The following is a 19904-nucleotide window of genomic DNA, read 5'->3' on the forward strand; positions in this document are numbered from 1 at the left end:
GTTGGTGGGAAATAAGCAGGACAATTCAAAACTGTTTTGCTCACTGTGGTTTCAAGCATTCGGGCTTGGAGATGCCTGCAACAGCCAGGAGTGGAATTGAAACAATTTCACTACAACAAATTAGGAACTACAAAAAATTTGAAGGGATCAACAATGATCTGAGTGCTATAACAAAATTGAAGATTTTGAGGATGCAGCTGTAGAAAGGATTGTATGAAGGCAGTCCATTATCTACACCAGGAGTCTGCACTGATTTTGTTCATTTACAGTCAATCGAAAGAACATGGTAGCATTCTTTTGATTGACTACTAGGAATTGATACACAGTTGTATAGTACTACAGTAGTATTGATAGTGTTCTAATTTGTTACATTTTTCATTTAAATACAGAGTTATTACTCAGTTAAGTGGTACTTTGTCTTTTTCTCTGCTGATTTGGGCAACAGCTTAATTGGGTTAAAATGTACAGTTTCCAATGTATGACAATTAACTGGAATCCACTGCATTTTATTTTGACATACAGCACTGTAAGAGACCCTTCCAGCCCAATGAGCCTGTGCTGTTCACATACACCCACGTGAGTAACTAACCTATTAACCGGTATATCTTTGGAATGTGGAGGAAACTAGAGCACCTGGAGGAAATGCGGTCACAGGGAGAATGTACAAACTCCTTCCAGACAGTAGCAGAATTGAACCCAAGTCACTGGTGCTCTAATAGTGCTGTGCTAACCACCACACTATTGTGCTGCCCTAAACTACTTCCATGCGCCGTGCAATAAATTGATCTTTATAAACAGTGTGCAAGATGAGAATTTTAGTGCACCTCAACACATATGACAATAATAAACCAATTCCATTCAAATGATGAGATAATTTTTTATCTTGTTATACATTTGATAATAAAAGTTGACTTAATACTCTTGCAATTAATTATTCTGAATCCAATATGTTTTCCACACCATCTAATAATCAGTGATTTTTTTCTCTCTCTTCATTGCTGCCACTGGCTTATTTTCCAAGCAGCACATGCAGGATGCTGGAAGAACTGAGCAGGTCAGGCAGCATCTGTGGAAAAGTCGACATTTCCTCAGAACTGAGAAGGAAGGGGTAAAATGGTAGAATGAAAAGGTTATAGAAGGGAAAAGAAGCTAGCTAGAAGGTGATAGGTGAAGCTAGTAAGGTAGGAAAGGTCAAAGGCTGGAGAAGAAAGAATCTGATAAGAGAAGAGACTGGACCAAAGGAGAAAGGGAAGGAGTAGGGGACCCAGGGAGAAAGTAATAGGCAGGTGAGAAGAATTAAAAGGTCAGAGTGGGGAATAGAGGAGGGGGTGCGAGTGGCATCATCTTGCCACAGGAGAAGGCCATAGATCGACAAGTCAGAACAGAAATAGAAATTGAAATTAAAATGTTTGGCCACCTGTGATGGATGGTGCAGAGGTGCTGGACAAAACGGTTCCCCAAATTACGATGTGTCTCACCAATGTGGAGGAGGTTGCATCAGGAGCACCGGACACAACGTTTATTTTGAGCTAGTTGTCTGATCCTCCCTCCTGCTGGGTTACTGAGAAAAGGCACACACCCCCTCCATTTCTTTCAATAAGTGAGTGTGTTTTCAGTTCCAGCTAGGAACCTCTAAATCAGCTTTATATATCACATTTTTTTAAGGGGAATCACCAAATTAGACACTGCCAGTTGTGATTGCCTCACTGTTCCCTTGATTTGCAAACACAAATATACACAAAGTACCCAGAATGTACCAAAATTTCCTTCCAGCTTCCTTTGTCAGTGTGCAGTCTAGCTTTCATTTGCCTGGTGTTTATTTGTAATTCAAGAATTAATGTTGACAAAATGCAGTCAGGCGTGAAAAATGTTCAACTGCATATTCTGTCCCGGAGTAAAAATAAACAGCAGCATCTGCAGAGCAAACTACCAAACGGCATATATAATAATAAACCTCCTTTTTTCCCCTTCTAACAAAACACCATCTGCAATCATGTGCAAGCCTTTGGTGGATATAAATAGTTCTTTGTACCATTTCCTCAGATGCCACACACAGAATGCACCAGCATCTCTGTAAAGTGCTCTCTTCCCTCGCAGTTATGGGCATGACTGTAGGATCATTTGCATATCTTACACCCTATTAGCATGATTGCTCAGCAAGTGATTCCTCAGAGACTAATAACTGCACATTGTTTCCCTTCACTTCCTAAACTGTTATGTATTTTTAAAAGCACTTTGTACAGATTGTAGATATTAATCTACCAATAAACCAGTCTTGTTTCATGGAATAATTTGTATGTTATTTTGATCAATGTAACAAGAATGAGTGGGGGATCTCATAAAAACCTATTGAATATTGAAAGGCCTAGATAGAAGAATGAGAGGAAGTTTCATTGAATATTGAAAGGCCTAGATACTAGGCCTATATTCACCGGAGTGTAGAAGAAAAAGGGAATTCTTCTCATTGAAACCTATCAAATGTTGAAAGGCCTAAATACTAGACCTGCACTCACTAGTGTTTAGAAGAATGAGGGGAAATCTCATTTAAAGCCATTGATTATTGAAAGGCCTAGATAGAGTGGATGTGGAGAGGATGTTTTCTATAGTGTGGAAGTCTAGGACCAGAGGGCACAGCCTCGGAATACAAGGATGTGCCTTTAGAAAGAAGACGAGGAGAAACTTCTTTAGCCAGAGGGTAGTGGATCTGAGGAATTCATTACCACAGACAGCTGGTGGAGGCCAGGTCATTGGGTACATCTAAAGCGGACATTGATAGGTTCTTGATTAGTAAGGGTATCCTCTGGGTGCTCTACTCTCCTCCCACAGTCCAAAGATGTACCGATTAGTAGGGTAATTGGTCACTGTGACTTTTCATGTGATTGTTGCTGTTGAGTCATCGTCTACCCGTAGATAGTGTAGTTATCCATGAAGTTTTTGTGGCAAGGCCTTCCTTCCTCACAGATACCGCTGCTGCTTAGGTTGGGACCTGGTCAGACTTGAACTCAAGACTATCCGCCTCAAAGTCCATTGCCAATGTCACTACACCACCGGCCAGACCTAATCCTGTGGTTAGGCGAGGGTTAAATAGGTGGATAGCTGTGAAGTGTGGCTCATTGGGCAAGAAGGGCCAATTCCACGCTCTATCTAAATAAAATAAATAAAAATGCGCCCATCAACACCTCTGAGAGAGCCACCGAGACGGGAAGTGAGATAGGACCATTGAAGGGATTCACTGAAAAGTGTCTATTACACTCACTCAGTAGAGTTTGTTACAGCAGCACTCAACAGAGTCTATTTTAAAAAGTCTCACAACTTTTAAACTGACAACAACATTGCATAAATATGTAAAAATAATAACAAAAAAACAGCCAACACTTCAGCCCAACTTTCACAGAGTTTTGATTGGACCTGTAGCAGATTTTTCTCCAAAATGTGACTGGGTGCAGCAGACTTGTTCAACATGAGATAAAATCATCGTCAGCCACTTCTGTAGAACTTGCTGTGGTGAAGAGAATCATTGCCTTAGTCTTCAAAGAGTCAAAAGTCCAATATTCAGTGTCCAGGAATAAAAAAAGTCTACAGAAAATGGTGGACGTAGCCCAGTCCATCACATGCAAAGCCATCCTCACCATTGAGCACGTTTATATAGAGCGCTGCCACAAGAAAACAGCTCTCATCATCAAAGATCCCACTATCCAGGCCATGCACTATTATCACCACTACCACCAGGCAGGAGTCTTGGGACCCACACCACCAGGTTCAGGAACAGTTATTACCACTCAACCATCAGGCTCCTGAACTGACATAGATAACCCCTCTCACCTCAACACTCAACTGATTCCACAACCTATGGACTCACTTTCATGGACTCTACAAGTCATGTTCTTAGTATTATTTATTTATTTATTTGTGTATTTATTTATTTATTTATGTTTGCCCAGTTTGTTGTCTTCTGTACACTGGTTATTTGTCAGTCTTTGTTTGTGCACTGTTTTCATAAATTCTATTCTATTTCTTTATTTTCCTGTAAATGCCTGCGAGAAAATGTATCTCAGTATAGTATATGGTGACATATACATACTTTCAATAAATCTACTTTGACTTTAAAACTGGGGACAAAACCCTAAGACAATATTCCAGGGCAGTGCATTGTGGAGGATCCATTGTCTAAGATTTCACAGGAGCATGTTTAACCTCTGTTGTAAACATAAGATATGTTGTGCTGCTATTTGACAGGCGTACTGGCCTCTGAACACCCCTCAATCATGTAACCAAAACTGATTAATTTGAAGGTTATTATTATAGTGCTGTTCATGGGATCGTGCTGTGTGCATATTGGCAGCCACCAGAGAAGATGATGGTTGAGTTCAGCTGAGCACTTGATCTCCAAGTAAGCTGCAGAGCAAGTGGGGCAGCATGGCAGCTTTCTGTTTGGCGTAACGCTAATGCAGTGCCAGAGGCCTGTGTCTGCACGGAGTTTGTACGTTCTCCCAGGGACTGCATGGGTTTCCTCCGGGTGCTCCGGTTTGCTCCCATACTCCAAAGGCTTACGGGCTAGCAGGTCACACGGCTGTAATTGGCCAGCGTGGGCTCATTGGGCCAGAATGGAACAGTTATCGTGCGGCAGCTCTAAGTAACTTACTAAATGGGATTAAAATGGAGAGGACTTGATGGACAAAATAGGCTGAGAGACTCTGTGATTGAACCTAGGTCTCTGGTGCTGTAAAGGCTGTGCTGCTGGGCAATTGTCTTTAGAGTTCAAATCAATAATCTCTCCTCAAAAGACTGGAAATCATGTACCCGCAGATCAAAGACAGCTTCTACTCCACTGCTATAAAACTACTGAACAGTTCCCGAGTACGATAAGAAGGACTCTGACCTCACAATCAAGCTCATTGAGATCTTGCACCCAATGTCTACCTGCACTGTACTTTCTCTGTAACTGTTACACTTTATTCTGCATTTTGTTATTGATTTACCTTGTACTACCTCAATACACTGCGTAGCACTGTAGCATACTGGTTAGCACATTGCTTTACAGTACCAGCGACCCGGGTTCAATTCCCCCAGCTGCCTATAAGGAGTTTGTATGCTCTCCCCACGGCCACGATTTCCTCCCATAGTCCAAAGATATATCAGTTTGGTAGGGCTAACTGGTGATTGTAAAATTGCCCCATGATTAGATTAGGATTAAATCGGGGGATTGCTGGGTGGCACAGCTTGAAGGACCAGAAGGGCCTATTCAACACTGTATCTCAAAATATAAATAAATACTGAATTCATCAGTATGAACAGTACAAAAGACAAGCTTTATACTGTACTTCAGTACATGTGACAATAATAAACCAATTTACTCAATTTTTAAATTTGCTATTTAAATTTTATCTGCTCAGTTTTGTCATTACTGTTTGTGACAATTTTGAATATCTATACTGCTCTAATTATACTAATATCATGACTGCAAAGAGTTCTATTAGCTGTAAGGGACTCTGGTTTACTTAGAGATCCATCTATCTAACATGCAGTACCAGTCGAAATGTCTAAACACCAATCAACTATTCATCACCTTTGGCAACAACATAAAAAATAAATATGTGAGGTTTTATTGCTAAATTATTGTTGGTTTGTTTTGAACCAATTAACAACAGTCATGTACCAATAAATCTTCCTGTAATGAATGTCTAAAATAATGATAAGTTATTGAATTCAAAACCCCATTGCCATTTGCAGTACAGACGACAGGAAAGAAAAGGAATGCTGAAATGAATACAGTGCAGACGGAGAGCAGTGGACTCAATCCAATGCCATTACACCCACATCCATCATCAAAGATCCTCCAACAGGACCATGCCATCATCTCACAACTACAGCTGGGCAGGAAGCATAGAAGCCTGAAGTCCCACACCACCAGGGTCAAGAACAGCTATTTCCCTTTAACCATTCAGTTCCTGAACCAACCTGCAGAACACTAATCACAACAGCTTAGCAACACTCTGACCACTTTGCACTAAAATGGATATTTTCCTATGTGTCATATTCCTTGTAAGATAGTATATAATTTATGCTTTTGTCTTGTGATTGCTGCTTATGTGATGCCCTGTGCCTGTGATGCTGCAGCAAATAAGTTTTTCATTGTGTCTGTGCATACTTATACCTGTGCATATGACAATTAACTCAATTTTGACTTAGATTCCAAGAAACAGCACTATATCTGATCATATGTTTCTGTTTACCATGGACCTGCTGATATTTACAATGCAGCAAAAGCAGATATGGAATCCCTGTCACGTCAACTCCAACAATTCAAAGTACCAAACAGGAAGCAACATCTCACCAAACTATTGAACGGTTCTCTAGTACGGTAAAAATTGACTCTTCACTTTGCTTTCTAACTTATTATGACTTTGTGCCTTATTGTTTGCCTGCACTGTACCTTCTCTGCAACCACAACACTTTATTCTGCATTCTGTTATGGTTTTATCTCGTAAAACCATAATGCGCTGTTTTAATGATTTGATCTGCATGAATGGCCTACAGGCCCAGATTTTCACTGTATCTCGGTACATGTGATAATAATAAACCGTTACCAAAGGTTGCTGGGACTATCTTTACTGGCTGCAAGTAAAGCAAGGAGAAAAGCCAGAACTAAACAGCAGACAGTGATTCCTCAGTCAAAAGATCACTCAAATACTTGGTACTGATCAAAACATAAACCGCAAGATTCAGCACCATTTAGTTCAAAGTTTATTATCAGAGTACATATATGTTATCATATACAACCCTGAGATTCATTTTCCTGTGGACCTGCTCAGCAAATCTACAGAGTAGAAACTACTACAGCATCAATGAAAGATCAATTGGAATGCAGAAGACACCAAACTGTGAAAATGCAAATATAAATAAATAGAAATAAATAATGAAAGCATGAAGTAATGAGACAAAGAGTCCTTGAAAGTGAGTCCATTGGTTGTGCGAACATTTCAATGATGGGACAAGTGGTTGAATGCAGTTATCGCCTTTTATTCAAGAGCCTGATTGTTGAAGGGTAGTCGCTGTTCTAGAGCCTGGTGGTGAGTCCTGAGGCTCTTGTGCCTTCTACCACACAGCTAGAAACAGTGGATTTACCACCAGGTCTCATGGAGTGTAGATTCATAAAGTCACACAACACAGAATCAAGCCTCTTGGCCTAACTGGTTAATGCTGACCAAGATGTCCCATTTGCCAGCATTTGGCCCATAACCTTTTATGCATCCATTTACCTGTCCAACTGTCTTTTAGAAGTTATTGCACCTGCCTCACTCTCTTCCTTCGATATGCCACATAGATACCACCATTTGTCTCAAAAGGTTGCCCCTTGAGTTCCTCTTAAATCTCTCCCCTCTCACCTTAAAGCGATGCCCTCTGTTCCTTGGTGCTCCATTTCTGAGGGGAAAACTGAATGTACTGTCTGTGCCAAACAAAATTTTGATAGATCCAGATAACTGAAGCATTTCAAGGAAGCACATTTATGCTCTGTAACACATTTCTCATTACTAGTTAATACGAGATTATTTACTATCTCTCGTGTTAATCCACATCATTTTACCTAAGTGAGACTTTCAATTGAAAAGCTGACACCAATGAATTAAAAGATATATTCATGAATTTTCATTTCAGACTGGGTTTTTACTGAATGCAACTGGATTTGAAAACATTATTGCAAACTTTTGGTCATTTCTCTCCCTTCCCCCTCCTTTACTTTTCAATTCCATAGACTGGCTCCACTCTTATTCCTATTCTTCTCCTTGCCAGCCTATCACATCCGTTTGGGTCCCCTCCTCCTTCCCTTCATCCCTTAATCCACACTCCTCTCCCATCAGATTCCTTCTTCTTCAGGCCTTTACCTTTTCCAACTTTCAGCTCCCCGTTTCTATCTTCATTCCCTCTCCCCAAGCCTCCTACCTCCCCATCCACCTGGATTCACCTATTACCATCTAGTTTGTACTCCTTCACCCATCTTCTTATTTTGTCTTCCTCCCCTTTCCTTTCTAGTCCTAATGAAGGCCTTGGCCTGAAACATTGACCCTTTATTCCTTTCCATAGAGTTCTTCCAGCTCTTTATCTGTGTTGCTCTGCATTTTCAACATCTACAGAATATCTTGTGCTTATGACAGCAGACAATTTGACAGGGAGAGCTGATTTATCTCTGCCCATTTCTTCACCTGAACAGTGTGGTCCATCTGTAAAATTTGTGCGAACAATTTTTGATACTTCCCCAAATGTAATCATCAGGAAGTTTCAAAAAAGTTGAACAAAGTGCACACATTGAGACAGAGCCTCAGAGCAGCCCGCTATAGTGCCAGATGTGGGTGCTTACCTGTCTGCCTAAGCGCCTATGCACAGACTTTAGACTGAAGCTTGGATCAAAGAGTGAGTGTCTCACTGTCAGAGGAACTATTTTGCTGATGAGATGTGAAACAGAGACTTGCCTCGCCCTCTCAGAAGGGCAAAAATACATTTCCTCACTATTGTTAAAGACATGCAGAGGATTTACTTTTCACTCATTCAGTAACACAAAAAAAGACGACAGATTATTGGACGATTATCTTCCCATTTGTGGGAGAACACAGAGTACAAATTAACAAGTTGTATTTCTTACACTCCCACGGTGCCAACACTTCACAAGTGCTAGATTGGCTGTAAAGTGTGTTGGGACATCTTGAAAAATGTTACAGAATTTCACATATTTTCATTTTCTTTCAATATGCTTTCAATTCATTGTTGCTTGGAGCCTAATCAGTTGGCTGCAATGTCTGATTATTAAAAGCTCTTTTTGGAGCAAAGGAGAAGAAGAGATGATTTGACCAAAGTGGACAAGATGACGAGAGGCATAGATTGAGTGGACAGCCAGAGCCTTTTGCCCAGAGTGGAAATGGCTCATATGTGAGCATATAATTTGAGGTGATTGGAGGAAAACACAGGGGGGATGTTAGAGGTGTCTTTTTTTTTACACAGAGTGGTGGGTGCATGGAACACCCAGCCGAGGATGGTGATAGAGGTAAATACGTTAGAAACCCTTAGATAACCACATGGATAATAGAAAGATGGACAGTAGGTTATAAGGTTGGCACAACCTTGTGGGCTGAGGGGCCTGTACTGTGCTGTAGTGTTCTACGTTCTATATTCTAGATACGCAAAGACATCATAAAAATGCATGTGACTAAATAAAGTGTTGAACATGCTCAGTTGTGTTGGCTGTTCCAATATTGTTGCTTTTGGCTTTGGCTCAGAGGTTGGAAAACAATCAGTGGAAAAACAGAACTTGCTTTTCACAACTTAAGCACTTCCCCAAGTGCATGAAAAGAAAACAAAAAAAAGGATTGGTATTTCGACCCCTCGAGTCTGTTTAACCATCCAACAGATCACAGTAAATCCTCTCACTCAAATCCATTCTGCTGCCCACTCCCCATGTCCCTGTTGTCACAAAACCCATCCAACAGCATGAAATATGCCCAATGACAGAACAGCCAAAATACTCTCGGTTAAAGAATTGTGAAGAATCACAGCCCTTATCTCATTCTAAAATGGACATTTTTTTTCTTTAACTGAGTTTAAATCTCCTAAAGCACATACTGCCTGACTCAAAAATTGTTTCTACCCTTTTGTTATAACTCTATTTAATCGTTCCCTAGTACTATAACTTAGACTCTTAACGGGAACGTGAGCGGAAACTTCTTCACTTAGAGGGTGGTGAGAGTGTGCAATGAGCTGCCAGCACAAATGGTGCATGCAAGCTCGATTTCAACGTTTAAGAGAAGTTTGGATAGGTAAATAGATGATAGGGTTATGGAGGGCTCTGGTCCCGGAGCGGGTCGATGGGAGTAGGCAGGTAAAACAGTTCAATACAGACTAGGTGGGCCAAAGGGCTTGTTTCTGTGCTGTACTTTTGCATGACTCTTGACCTCAGAACCCACCTCGTTAAGATCTTGCACCTTATTGTCTACCTGCACTGCATTTTCTCTATAGCTGTTGAACTTTATTCTTCATCCTGTATAAGATTGGTTAGACACATTTTACCATGCACAAAGCCATTCTGTTTAACCCTCACAGAAACAGATATTTTAAAGTGGCGCCTCTCTTTCTGCAGGATACAGTGTGTAGCAGAGGCTGGTACCACTTTAAGAGATGTCTAATGCAATCAACTGCTGTTTAGTGCAGAATTTGGCAGAAAGTCTATGGTGGTGGGGGAAGCCAAAGTAAGAACGGCTGCTTTGCTCAGTTGATGTTGTAAATGCTGCACTTTGGTTAAAGCGCTCCTCCCATGGTCTAGAGGTTTGTGTGCCTCAATGATCCGGAGAGCTGAGCTGTCCACAGTCAGGGCTTTAAGCGTAGCAGACAGACTAAGAGTTGTTCACCAGTCCTCCAGGTTTGGGGTTCAGCTCAGGGCTAACAACCTGACTGTAAAGCAAAATTGTTATGGAAACAGTAATGAAGAATCCTTTTACAGCTGAGTATGAAGGTATTCCTGAGGGTCCACTTGGGACTTGGATGGCTGACAATAGTGAAAACTGAGAGGAAGCTACTGACAAGATGAAGAAACCATGAACACCGCCAGATGGAGGACTTTCTTTGCTGTCCTAAAATGCCAGTGGGCTAACGGGCAGTAAGTAAGTTCAAATGCAGACCATCCTACAGTATCCAGTCCTACTCTGGCACCCCACTCTAACCCACAAATCAACGTACTGAAATAACTTTGCAACAAACCCAGGCTACCATATCCTTCATCGTTTACATAATTACATTATGCCTCTACCACAGGGGCTCCTAACCTTTTTTTATGCCATGGACCCCATGGACCCCAGGCTGGGGACCCCCGCTTTCCCATCACATCTAGCAGAGCATTCCACACACACAGAAGATGGCATACTTCTGACATTCCTCCAATCACCTGAAAATTATGCCCCCTCGTGTTAGCCATTTCAGCCCTGGGAAGAAGTCTCTGGCTATCGACTCCATTAATGCCTCTTATCATCTTATACACCTCCATCAATCAGGAACAGATTCACTTTATTGCCAGTATGTGAAACATACCAGTATTGGTTGGGCTGAGCTTTTCTCCAATCTTGGCAATTTTGCAAGTAAACTGCCAAAATCGGAGAGCAACTCAACCCTACTTGCAACCACCCAATACTAAAATTGATTATGGTTTTGTTGACCTCTCATTCTCGTCAACTCCAAAGAGGAAAGCCCTAGTTTTTAAACTATTATTCTGATTATAATCATCATTTAAATAATTCTCATTTTGTCAAGTATCCAAAGATACATGTAACATTTCTCTATGGTCGCAACAGAAGCCCATGAAACAACAGGAAACCCTGTATAAAGGCCAACACTCTTCCTGGAGTCAATACATTATATTAATTGTGCTCAGTTTAACTGGGGCAGAAGTTTGGCTTCTACTGCAAGTGCTGAACATGCAAAGAAATAATGTTCACATAATGAATCCTGTTCCAAAATGTCATACCATGAGGATAATTGAGGTAACCTCAGACGCAGAGTGGGATGTGCACAGATTGCCACACTGTATATTCGGTGCAAATAGCACACCCAAGTATCTGTAAAGTAATTGCTATTTTTTTTAGTTTCCCGTGTGTATTGAGGTGAATAGATGAGAGACAGAACCTGAGGGATGAAAACAAGGGGCTGAGCCGCTCAATGCCTGTTCTAACAATCCTCTGTTACTGCGAAAGAGCAAGAGTCATAGAAGAAACAATCGTTCGACAGTTCTAACCTGGGATACTATTAGGCTCTGAGCTTTCAAGCAAGCTCCAGAGATTCAAATCAGTTTTAGGTCCATTAAGCACAACTCCACACTTGGAAGCATTGTAATCCTTCAGTGCATCTGTTTCTGATGTAGCATGATTGATTTTTGACATCAAACAGGTTTTCATGCATGACAACACACAACCATGGCCTTAAAACATCAAGGCAGAATCTACTGATTGAAAAGGATGCACAAGATGGAACCCGTTATTTTTCTAGACCTGAAAAAATCGATGTGTCCACCTACCTCGCCTGGCTGAGGTATCGTCAGCTTTGGTAACTTGCACTTGTTGCTTGCCGTGCTGGGCTTGGCGTCCAGCAGGCTGCCAAACGCCTGGCTGCTGAAAGCGTCCTCAATTTCCATTAGCGGCTTGAGCTCGGGAGACTCCATGGGGGCTTGCTCCTGCCCATCCATTGGCCTGACATAGGCCGTAGGCTTCTGCTGTAGAACGCTGGACTTGGAGTGAAGTCCCGGAGGGAAGTTCTGGGTGGAGAGAGCACTGCTGCTGGGGATCAGGGATGTGGATGGCACAGGAGATCCACAAGAATAAGAACCAGAGTCATTGTCAATGGGAGACTTCATGTGGCAGCCATCTTTGTACGAATGGTCTCCACCAGTTGACTTGGAGTGGCTGTGCCTTTTGGAGCGAGAGGTGTTGCTGGGACTGGATGACTGCAACTTCACACCATCATCTAGGCTGGCCTGCAGGTCACTTTTGTGCAGCTCGCTCTGACTGCTGTACAGATCGCCGTACCTGTCTTGGACTTGCTCGTGTGTGCCAGAGTGCTTCTCCCTGACCTGTTGAGTACCGGGCTGGCTGTTGGACTGCCCTCCATGCCCACTGGCTGAACCATGCCCACTCCGGGACCAGTCCATCCGCGACTTCTTACTCGGGTGCCCATGTAGCAGCGAGGAACTCAGCGACAGGCAAGAGGAGGGAGGAGGCATGCAGGCGGAAGAGTGATTGCTGCTTTGGTGGGAGGGCGCCATTTTGGCTCTGGGCTCATTGAAGAAGGTCTGCTCCATTTTCTCCACGGGCGTCTGCGGGATCAACGACTTGGGAATGCCCACGAGGTGGCTCTGGTTGGAGCGGTTCGTTAACAGGTCTTTCATTTCGTCGTAGTTCCCTAACGTGTTCTGCACCCGGCTGGACAGGGCATCGCCTTTGCTGGTCTGAAAGATATCAGATGGCATACAAAACTGGACAATAATTATTTTAAAAGCACAAAGGCAAATCCTTGCATTACAGTGGATCCTGTTTCAGCTATTCTGAACAGGAAACATTTGTACATTGCATGATTAAACGAGTCATAGAACACCACAGCACAAAAGCAGGCCATTCAGCCCATCTAGTCCATGCCAAACTATTACCCTGCCTAGTCCCATTAATCTGCATCTAGACCGTATCATTCCAAACCGTCCATATCCATGTACCTATCCATATTTCTCTTAAATGTTGAAATCGAACCCACATTCACCACTTCTGCTGGCAACTCGTTCCACACACTCACTACTCACTGAGTGAAGAAGTTCCCCCTCATGTTCCCCTTAAGCATTTTACCTTTCACCCTTAAACCATGACCTCTAGTTCTAGTCAAGGGAGTTTGATTAGAGTTCATAAAATATCCAATAAAAATTAATAAACCTGACTGCAAAGCACTAAACACTGGACACTGAACTCAGTGGGCCAGGCCGCATCTATGGAGGGAAATGGACAGTCAACATTTCAGGTTGAGATTCTTCACCAGGGCTGGAAAGGATAAAAACGTGGGGTGGATAAGAGCTGCTGGGTGATGGGTAGATTTAGGTGGGGGGAGAGAGAGGGTAGGTAAGGGCAGGAGAGTTCGACTGAGGTGAGAAGCTGGGAGGGAAGGGTGGAAGCAACGAAGGGCTGAGGGAGATGGAAATGAGCAGGAGAGGACAGTGGACCCTGGAATAAAGGGAAGGAGGTGAAGAGGGGAAGAAGAGGGAGAAAGAACATGTGTGAGGGGCAGAATGAGAGGGAAGGGTAGGGGTAACAGAAGGGATGATAGTGCTGATAAGATAAGGGATAGAAAGATGGCTGGGTGGGGAAATAGAGAAGACTGATTAACAGAACTTAGAGAACTTGATGTTTATGCCTGTTTAAATCTGATTAATTGTTAGAATGAGTCTGGCCTAGTGAATCAACTGGACCAGCAATGGGAATATAGAACATAGGACATAGAACATTAGAGCACAGTACAGGCCCTTTGGCCCATAATGTTGTGCCAACCATGTAACCTCTACTTAAATGCAATCTAACCCTTCCCTCCCACATGGCTCTCCATTTTTCTATCATCCATGTGCCTATCTTTGAGTCTCCTAAATGCCTTTAATGTATCTACCTTTACCACCACCTCTGGCAGAGCGCTCCACACATTCACCACTTTCTGTGTGGAAAAAAAAACATACCTCTGACATTCGCTCTACCCCTTCCTCCAACCACCTTAAAATTCTGCTCCCTCAAGTAAGCCAACGCTGCTCTGGGAAAAAAAATTCTCTGGCTGTCCACTTAATCAATGCCTTTTATCATCTTGTACACCACTATCAAATCACCTCCCATCCTCCTCCACTCGAAAGCTTGCTCAACCTATCCTTATTAAGAAAGGGGAGGACTTCACTTCCGCCCATTCAGCTGTCAGCTAGTTACTAATTCTCCAGAGTGAAGATAGTGGCCAAAAGAGAAAAAACTCTTTCACAAAGCCTCACATAGGACAGAGTTCCTGACACTATGGATGGGCAGTCAGTGAAGCCTAGCTAAGATAAGAGATAAGATTAAAGGGTTAATTTAGGATTGGCAAACTCTCCAAAACAGATGTATGCGAGGTTGCCGCCCCAGCTCCACCAAGTCACTAATAATGCCAGAATATGTCAACTTAATCCTTGGAAGGTCATTCATTTAGCCCTCTGGACAGTTGCCAAAGGCACAATTTCCTTTGAAGAGTGTGTGTGCTAAAAGACAGCAGAACACAACACCCTTTGAAAAAGCCTTTGATTTTTTTTCTCTCTCCACTTCTTTTAAGTATGGGAAAAGTACATGAAGCACAAGGAGTTTGGGGGCAAAACATTAGACACTTAAATTGTATCAGCCATGAAGAAACAACTTAAAACAAATCTGTAAATGTGTATATATATCGACTCTGGGACATGTGATATTCCTGTCACACTGCAATCAATAAGATGCTGCTTCTGCTCTTTTATGCTCCTTCATCAAGAGCTCAGAAGATATTTGCTGCAAATAGCCCTGGTACCTTCCGCAAAGAGTGTGGTAATACCATCACTTATCCACTTACGCACAAAATTTTGGAGGAACCCAGTAGGTCAGGCAGAATCTATGGAAATGAATAAACAGTCGATGTTTCGGGCCGAGACCCTTCATCAGCACCAGACAAGAAGGGGGAAGACACAACAATACAAAGGTGGGGGGAAGGAAAGGAGTTTAGAAGGATGGCAACATCTCAGATATGGATCATTCAACAGTAAAGCACATCACTGTCGACAGTTAAGATATCACACTCCATACACACTACCTTGGATACTTTGAAGAATGAGGGGGATTTCACTGAAGCTTATCAAATATTGAAAGGCTGAGATAAAGTGGACGTTGAGAGGACATTTCCTATAATGAGGGTGTCTTGGACCAGAGGACACAGCCTCAAAATAGAAATATGTCCCTTTAGACCAGAGTGGGTGAATCTATGGAATTCATTGCTACAGGCAACAGTGGAGGTCAAGTCAATGGGTATATTTAAAGCGGAGGTTGATTGGTTTTTCATTGGTGAAGGTGTCAAAGATTATAAGGAGAAGACAGGAGAATGGGATTGAAAGGGATAATAAATCAGGCATGATGACATAGCAGAGCAGATACGATGGGCCAAAAGGCCTAATTCTGCACTTATCTCTTATAGAATTAAGTATAAAATGATAACTACCTTACTGAAACCAAGCAGGGTTACCAAAAGGGAAGGAACAATTATCATTATTCTTATTAATATTGATAATTTACTCTCAGGTTTAGAAGGGAGGTGCAACCTCAACTCTGAACTGATCCCAAAACCTACAGACTCACTTTCAAGGACTCTGTGTTGCAGTGCTCTATGGCTCAACAACTCATGTTCTCAATATTATTTATTTTTTTATTTTCATGATTCAGCCTTTTAAACATTGGCTGCTTGTTAGTCTTCGTTTAGGGGTAGTTTTTCATAAATTCTCTTGTATTTCTTCATTCTCCTGTAAATACCTGCAAGAAAATGAATCTCAAGGTAACATACATGACATTCAAGGTTCAAAGTAAATTTATTATCGAAATTTATTGTGTATATGTCATCTTATACCACGAGATTCGCTTTCTTGCAGAACAAAGAAACCAACAGAATGAGTGAAAAAGTACACGCAAACATACATATATGTACTTTGATAATAAAACTGGAATTGGAAGCAGGTGGGAAAAATATGCTGGTTCATTGCAAGAGAATTCATGTATAAGGTTTAGTTCCTGGGTGAGATTGAGAAGCCAGTCCCAGAGCGACATTGTATAAATTTGAATATCGACTGGTCCCAGTATTAATTTTTACTTTCCTATCCTACAATTTCTTTCTATTGTCCCTGTGCTCCTTCTCCCATCCACCCCACTTGACCGACAAGGGCATTGATTTAGCAAGGAAAATATAACTGAACTTCAGATATCGATCAATGCCAGAATTCATCAGTAGTTCTTGAGGTGTCAATACGGGGAGGGCACGCAGCTTCATTCACACCCAGCTTGTAGCTCATTCTCTCATCAATAAACGATTACTCATTTAATTGATTCAGCACAACACTGTGGGCCGTAGGGCCTGTTCCTGTGTTGAGCTGTTCTACGTTCTATGAGTGAAGCTTTTATTCAGTTGTTGCCTCCTTTAAAACAATCTTTTAACCTCATTGTGAAAGCTCAGAAGAATATAAACTCAATAGCCACTTTAATGCTAATATCTAATCAGCCAATCATATGGCAGCAGCTCAATGCATAAAAGCATGCAGGCATGGTCAAGAGGTTCAGTTGTTGTTCAGACCAGACATCAGAATGGAGAAGAAATATGATCTAAGTGACTTTGATCGTGGAATAATTGTAGTGTCAGACAGGGTGGGTTTGAGTACCCAGAAAATGCTGATCTCCTGGGGTTTTAATGCACAGCAGTCTCTAGAGTTTACAGAGAATGGTGCAAAAAACAAAAAAAAATCCAGTGAATAGCAGTTCAGCGGGCAAAAAATACCTTGTTAATGAGAGAGGTCAGATGAGAATGGCCTGACTTTCTCAACCTGATAGGAAGGCGACTGAGCTCAAATACCATGTGTTACAACAGTAGTGTGCAGAAAAGCATTTCTGAACGCACAACACATCGAACCTTAAAGTGGATGGGCCAAAACAGCAGAGGACCACACTATACATCCTCCTAGGGAAAGTGTGGGTTTTCTCCAGATGCTCTGGTTTCCTCCCACAGCCAGAATTCATCAGTAGTTACCAGGTGGATTCACTGGTCATTAGAAATCTATGGAGTCAAATGGACAGTCAACATTTCCGGTTGAGACTCTTCATCAGGACTGAAAAGGATAAAAAGGTGGGGCAGATAAGAGCTGGTAGGTGAAGAGAAGATCTAGGTTGGGGGGAAAGACGGTGATAGGAGGTAAGGACAGGAGAGTGGGATTGAGGTGGGAAGCTGAGAGGTGATAAGTGGAAGTGACAAGGGAAAGCTGAGAAAGATTGAATCGCGCAGGAGAGGACAATGGACCATGGGATAAAAGGAAGGAAGTGAAGAGGGGAATCTTTGCAAGAAATTGGTTAATTGTCCCATAATTGGGTTAGGTTTAAACTGGGGTTGTCAGCAATTGCTAGATGGCACGCTCAAACGGCCAGAGGACCTATTCTGTGCCATATCTCTAAATGAGTAAATATCTCAATGCACTTACAGACAGAATGATCTGCCTACAAACCAAAGCTTGTCAGTGTATCGCGGAACATGGAACAATGATAAACCAACACCAATACCCACATTTAGAGATAATTACTGCATGCAGATTAATTAATGGTGTGACACTGGGTTTATCAGAGTTTTAAGATTCAATCACTAAGGTTTTTCAGTTCTAAAGGTGAGAACAAGCTGAAGTAACGCAGAGTCAACCACCTCTAGAAATGATACCACAGTTCAGATGAAATAACGCGTTTGCATCAGGCTACCTTGTAAGGTTCACTGAACAGATTAAAACTTGAGGCAAACAGATCTTCATCTTGATGGACTTCCTGGCTCCGTCTTTCCCATTCCTTCCTCCTCAGCGCATTCCGATCTTGCTCGTAGTGGCTGCAATAGACATGAGGGGAGAGGACATTTAAAGGCAGGAACGCTCACCGGTGGTTAACCGGAGAGCCGGCAGTACTCTGTACAGATAACATATCAACCTTCACGTCCCGCAAGCCAAGCCCCGAGGACCCTCACAATGCGGCACGACTCAACTCGAGAGAGGGAGGGACGGAAGGCAAACAGGGAAGAGGGGAGGGGAGCCGGAAAGGGGCGAGGTTTTGAGCCGGTTCAAAACGTGTAGGAAAATATGGAAACAAAAGCGGTGGCAGGTTCCAACTTGCAGGGACAATCCTCGGGAGGCATGTGGCAGGGGACACTTCTGTGCGATCAGCCTGCGTTGATTTGTTATGAGTCTCTGGCTGCACTCGTTGGCAGTTAATTAGTGTACAAATTTGAAATGACAATTTAAATAGTAGATTGCACACTCTGATGTTATCTGCAGCAAGAAAAAAGGCCCAACATCTGCTACCTTCTGTGCAGCTTGAATAACCAATATATCTGACGCAAAGGTGAAACGCTCCAGCTAAAGTTGAAAAATCACTAAGCTGAAAGCAAATTTATTATCAAAGTACTTATATGTCACCATATACAACCCTGAGATTCATTTTCTTGTGGGCATTCACAGTAAATATAAGGAAACAACAGAATCAATGGAAGACTGCAGATAACAAAGACGGACAACCAATGTGCAAATGAAGTCAAATTGCACAAATACAGAGAAAAGTAAATAAAATAATATTAATAATAATTAGTGAGTCTTTGGAGGTGAATCAGAGGTGTGGCGCAGCAGCACAGTGGTTAGTACAACGCTTTACAGTACAGGGGACCTGGGTTCAAGTCCTGCCACAGCCTGTAAGGAGTTGCATGTTCTCCCCAAGGCCACGTGGGTTTCCTTGGGGTGCTCCTGTTTCCTCCCACAGTCCAAAGATGTACCGGTTAGTAGGTTAATCGGTCACTGTAAACTGTCTAATTAGACGAGGCAGTACAGCTCAAAGGGATGGAAGAGCCTAATCTGCGCTGTATCTCAATAAATCAATAAATAAATCAGTGTTGGAAAAGGTGTTTCAACCAATTTTCTGGCGCTGTGAATTGATTTACAGCTCTCACACGATGAGGTGTAAGAAAGAATGAACCACACTGCTCCAAGGATTAAATACTACAGCAGTCCCTCTTTCAACATTAAAATGTTAATTATTAATTTGAAACAGCAGCTAATTAAACTTGCGGTTGATCATTTATCCTCTTTGTTCCATGAGATGCTGTAATGTTTACACTGGTGTAAGCATGTTAACTGTAATCAGCCATTCAGAGCTATCAAAGGGAGTGTGTTTCTGTTTGCTTCCCCTGCATCTATTTGCCCTTCTCACTACAAACTGTAAGCAATGGTTTGAGCTTATTTATTTATTTAGAGATACAGCAAACAGACCAAAGAGCCTCACCGCCCAGCAACCCACCTATTTAACCCTAGCCTAATCACAGAGCAACTTACAATTAATCTACTAACTGTTGTGTCTTTGGACTGTGGGGGGAAACCGGAGCCCCCAGAGGAAACCCACATGCACTCAGCAAGGAATGTACAAACTTGCTTAGAAAGGACAGTAGAAATGAACTCCAAACTCTGACACCGAGTGTTGCACTAGCGCTACACTGTTGTAACTCCCTTGATGAAACAATAATATTATTTACCCACATTGCCATTAAGCCACTAACCAGGCACCAAGTTTCAGAGAGTTTGCCAATCCCAA

General features: G+C 42.2%; 1 protein-coding gene across 7 annotated transcripts in view; it reads right to left on the reverse strand.

Annotated features, from left to right (window-relative positions):
* Positions 1–19904, reverse strand: part of aff2 (AF4/FMR2 family, member 2) — a 703805-nt gene that overhangs the window by 494026 nt on the left and 189875 nt on the right. For 3 of the 7 annotated variants that reach the window (XM_072271046.1, XM_072271044.1, XM_072271047.1), the window contains exons 2-3: positions 18039–18159; positions 12050–13003 (exon numbers count right to left, since the gene is read on the reverse strand). In XM_072271046.1, the coding sequence (XP_072127147.1) occupies positions 12050–13003; positions 18039–18159 (1075 nt within the window). Of the gene's footprint in view, positions 1–12049; positions 13004–17208; positions 17353–18038; positions 18160–19904 lie in introns of those variants that run through there. The other 4 variants (XM_072271045.1, XM_072271050.1, XM_072271048.1 and 1 more) reach the window with 3 other exon arrangements.

This window comes from Mobula birostris, chromosome 10 (genome assembly GCF_030028105.1).
Source record: "Mobula birostris isolate sMobBir1 chromosome 10, sMobBir1.hap1, whole genome shotgun sequence".
NCBI classification, from domain to species: domain Eukaryota; kingdom Metazoa; phylum Chordata; class Chondrichthyes; order Myliobatiformes; family Myliobatidae; genus Mobula; species Mobula birostris.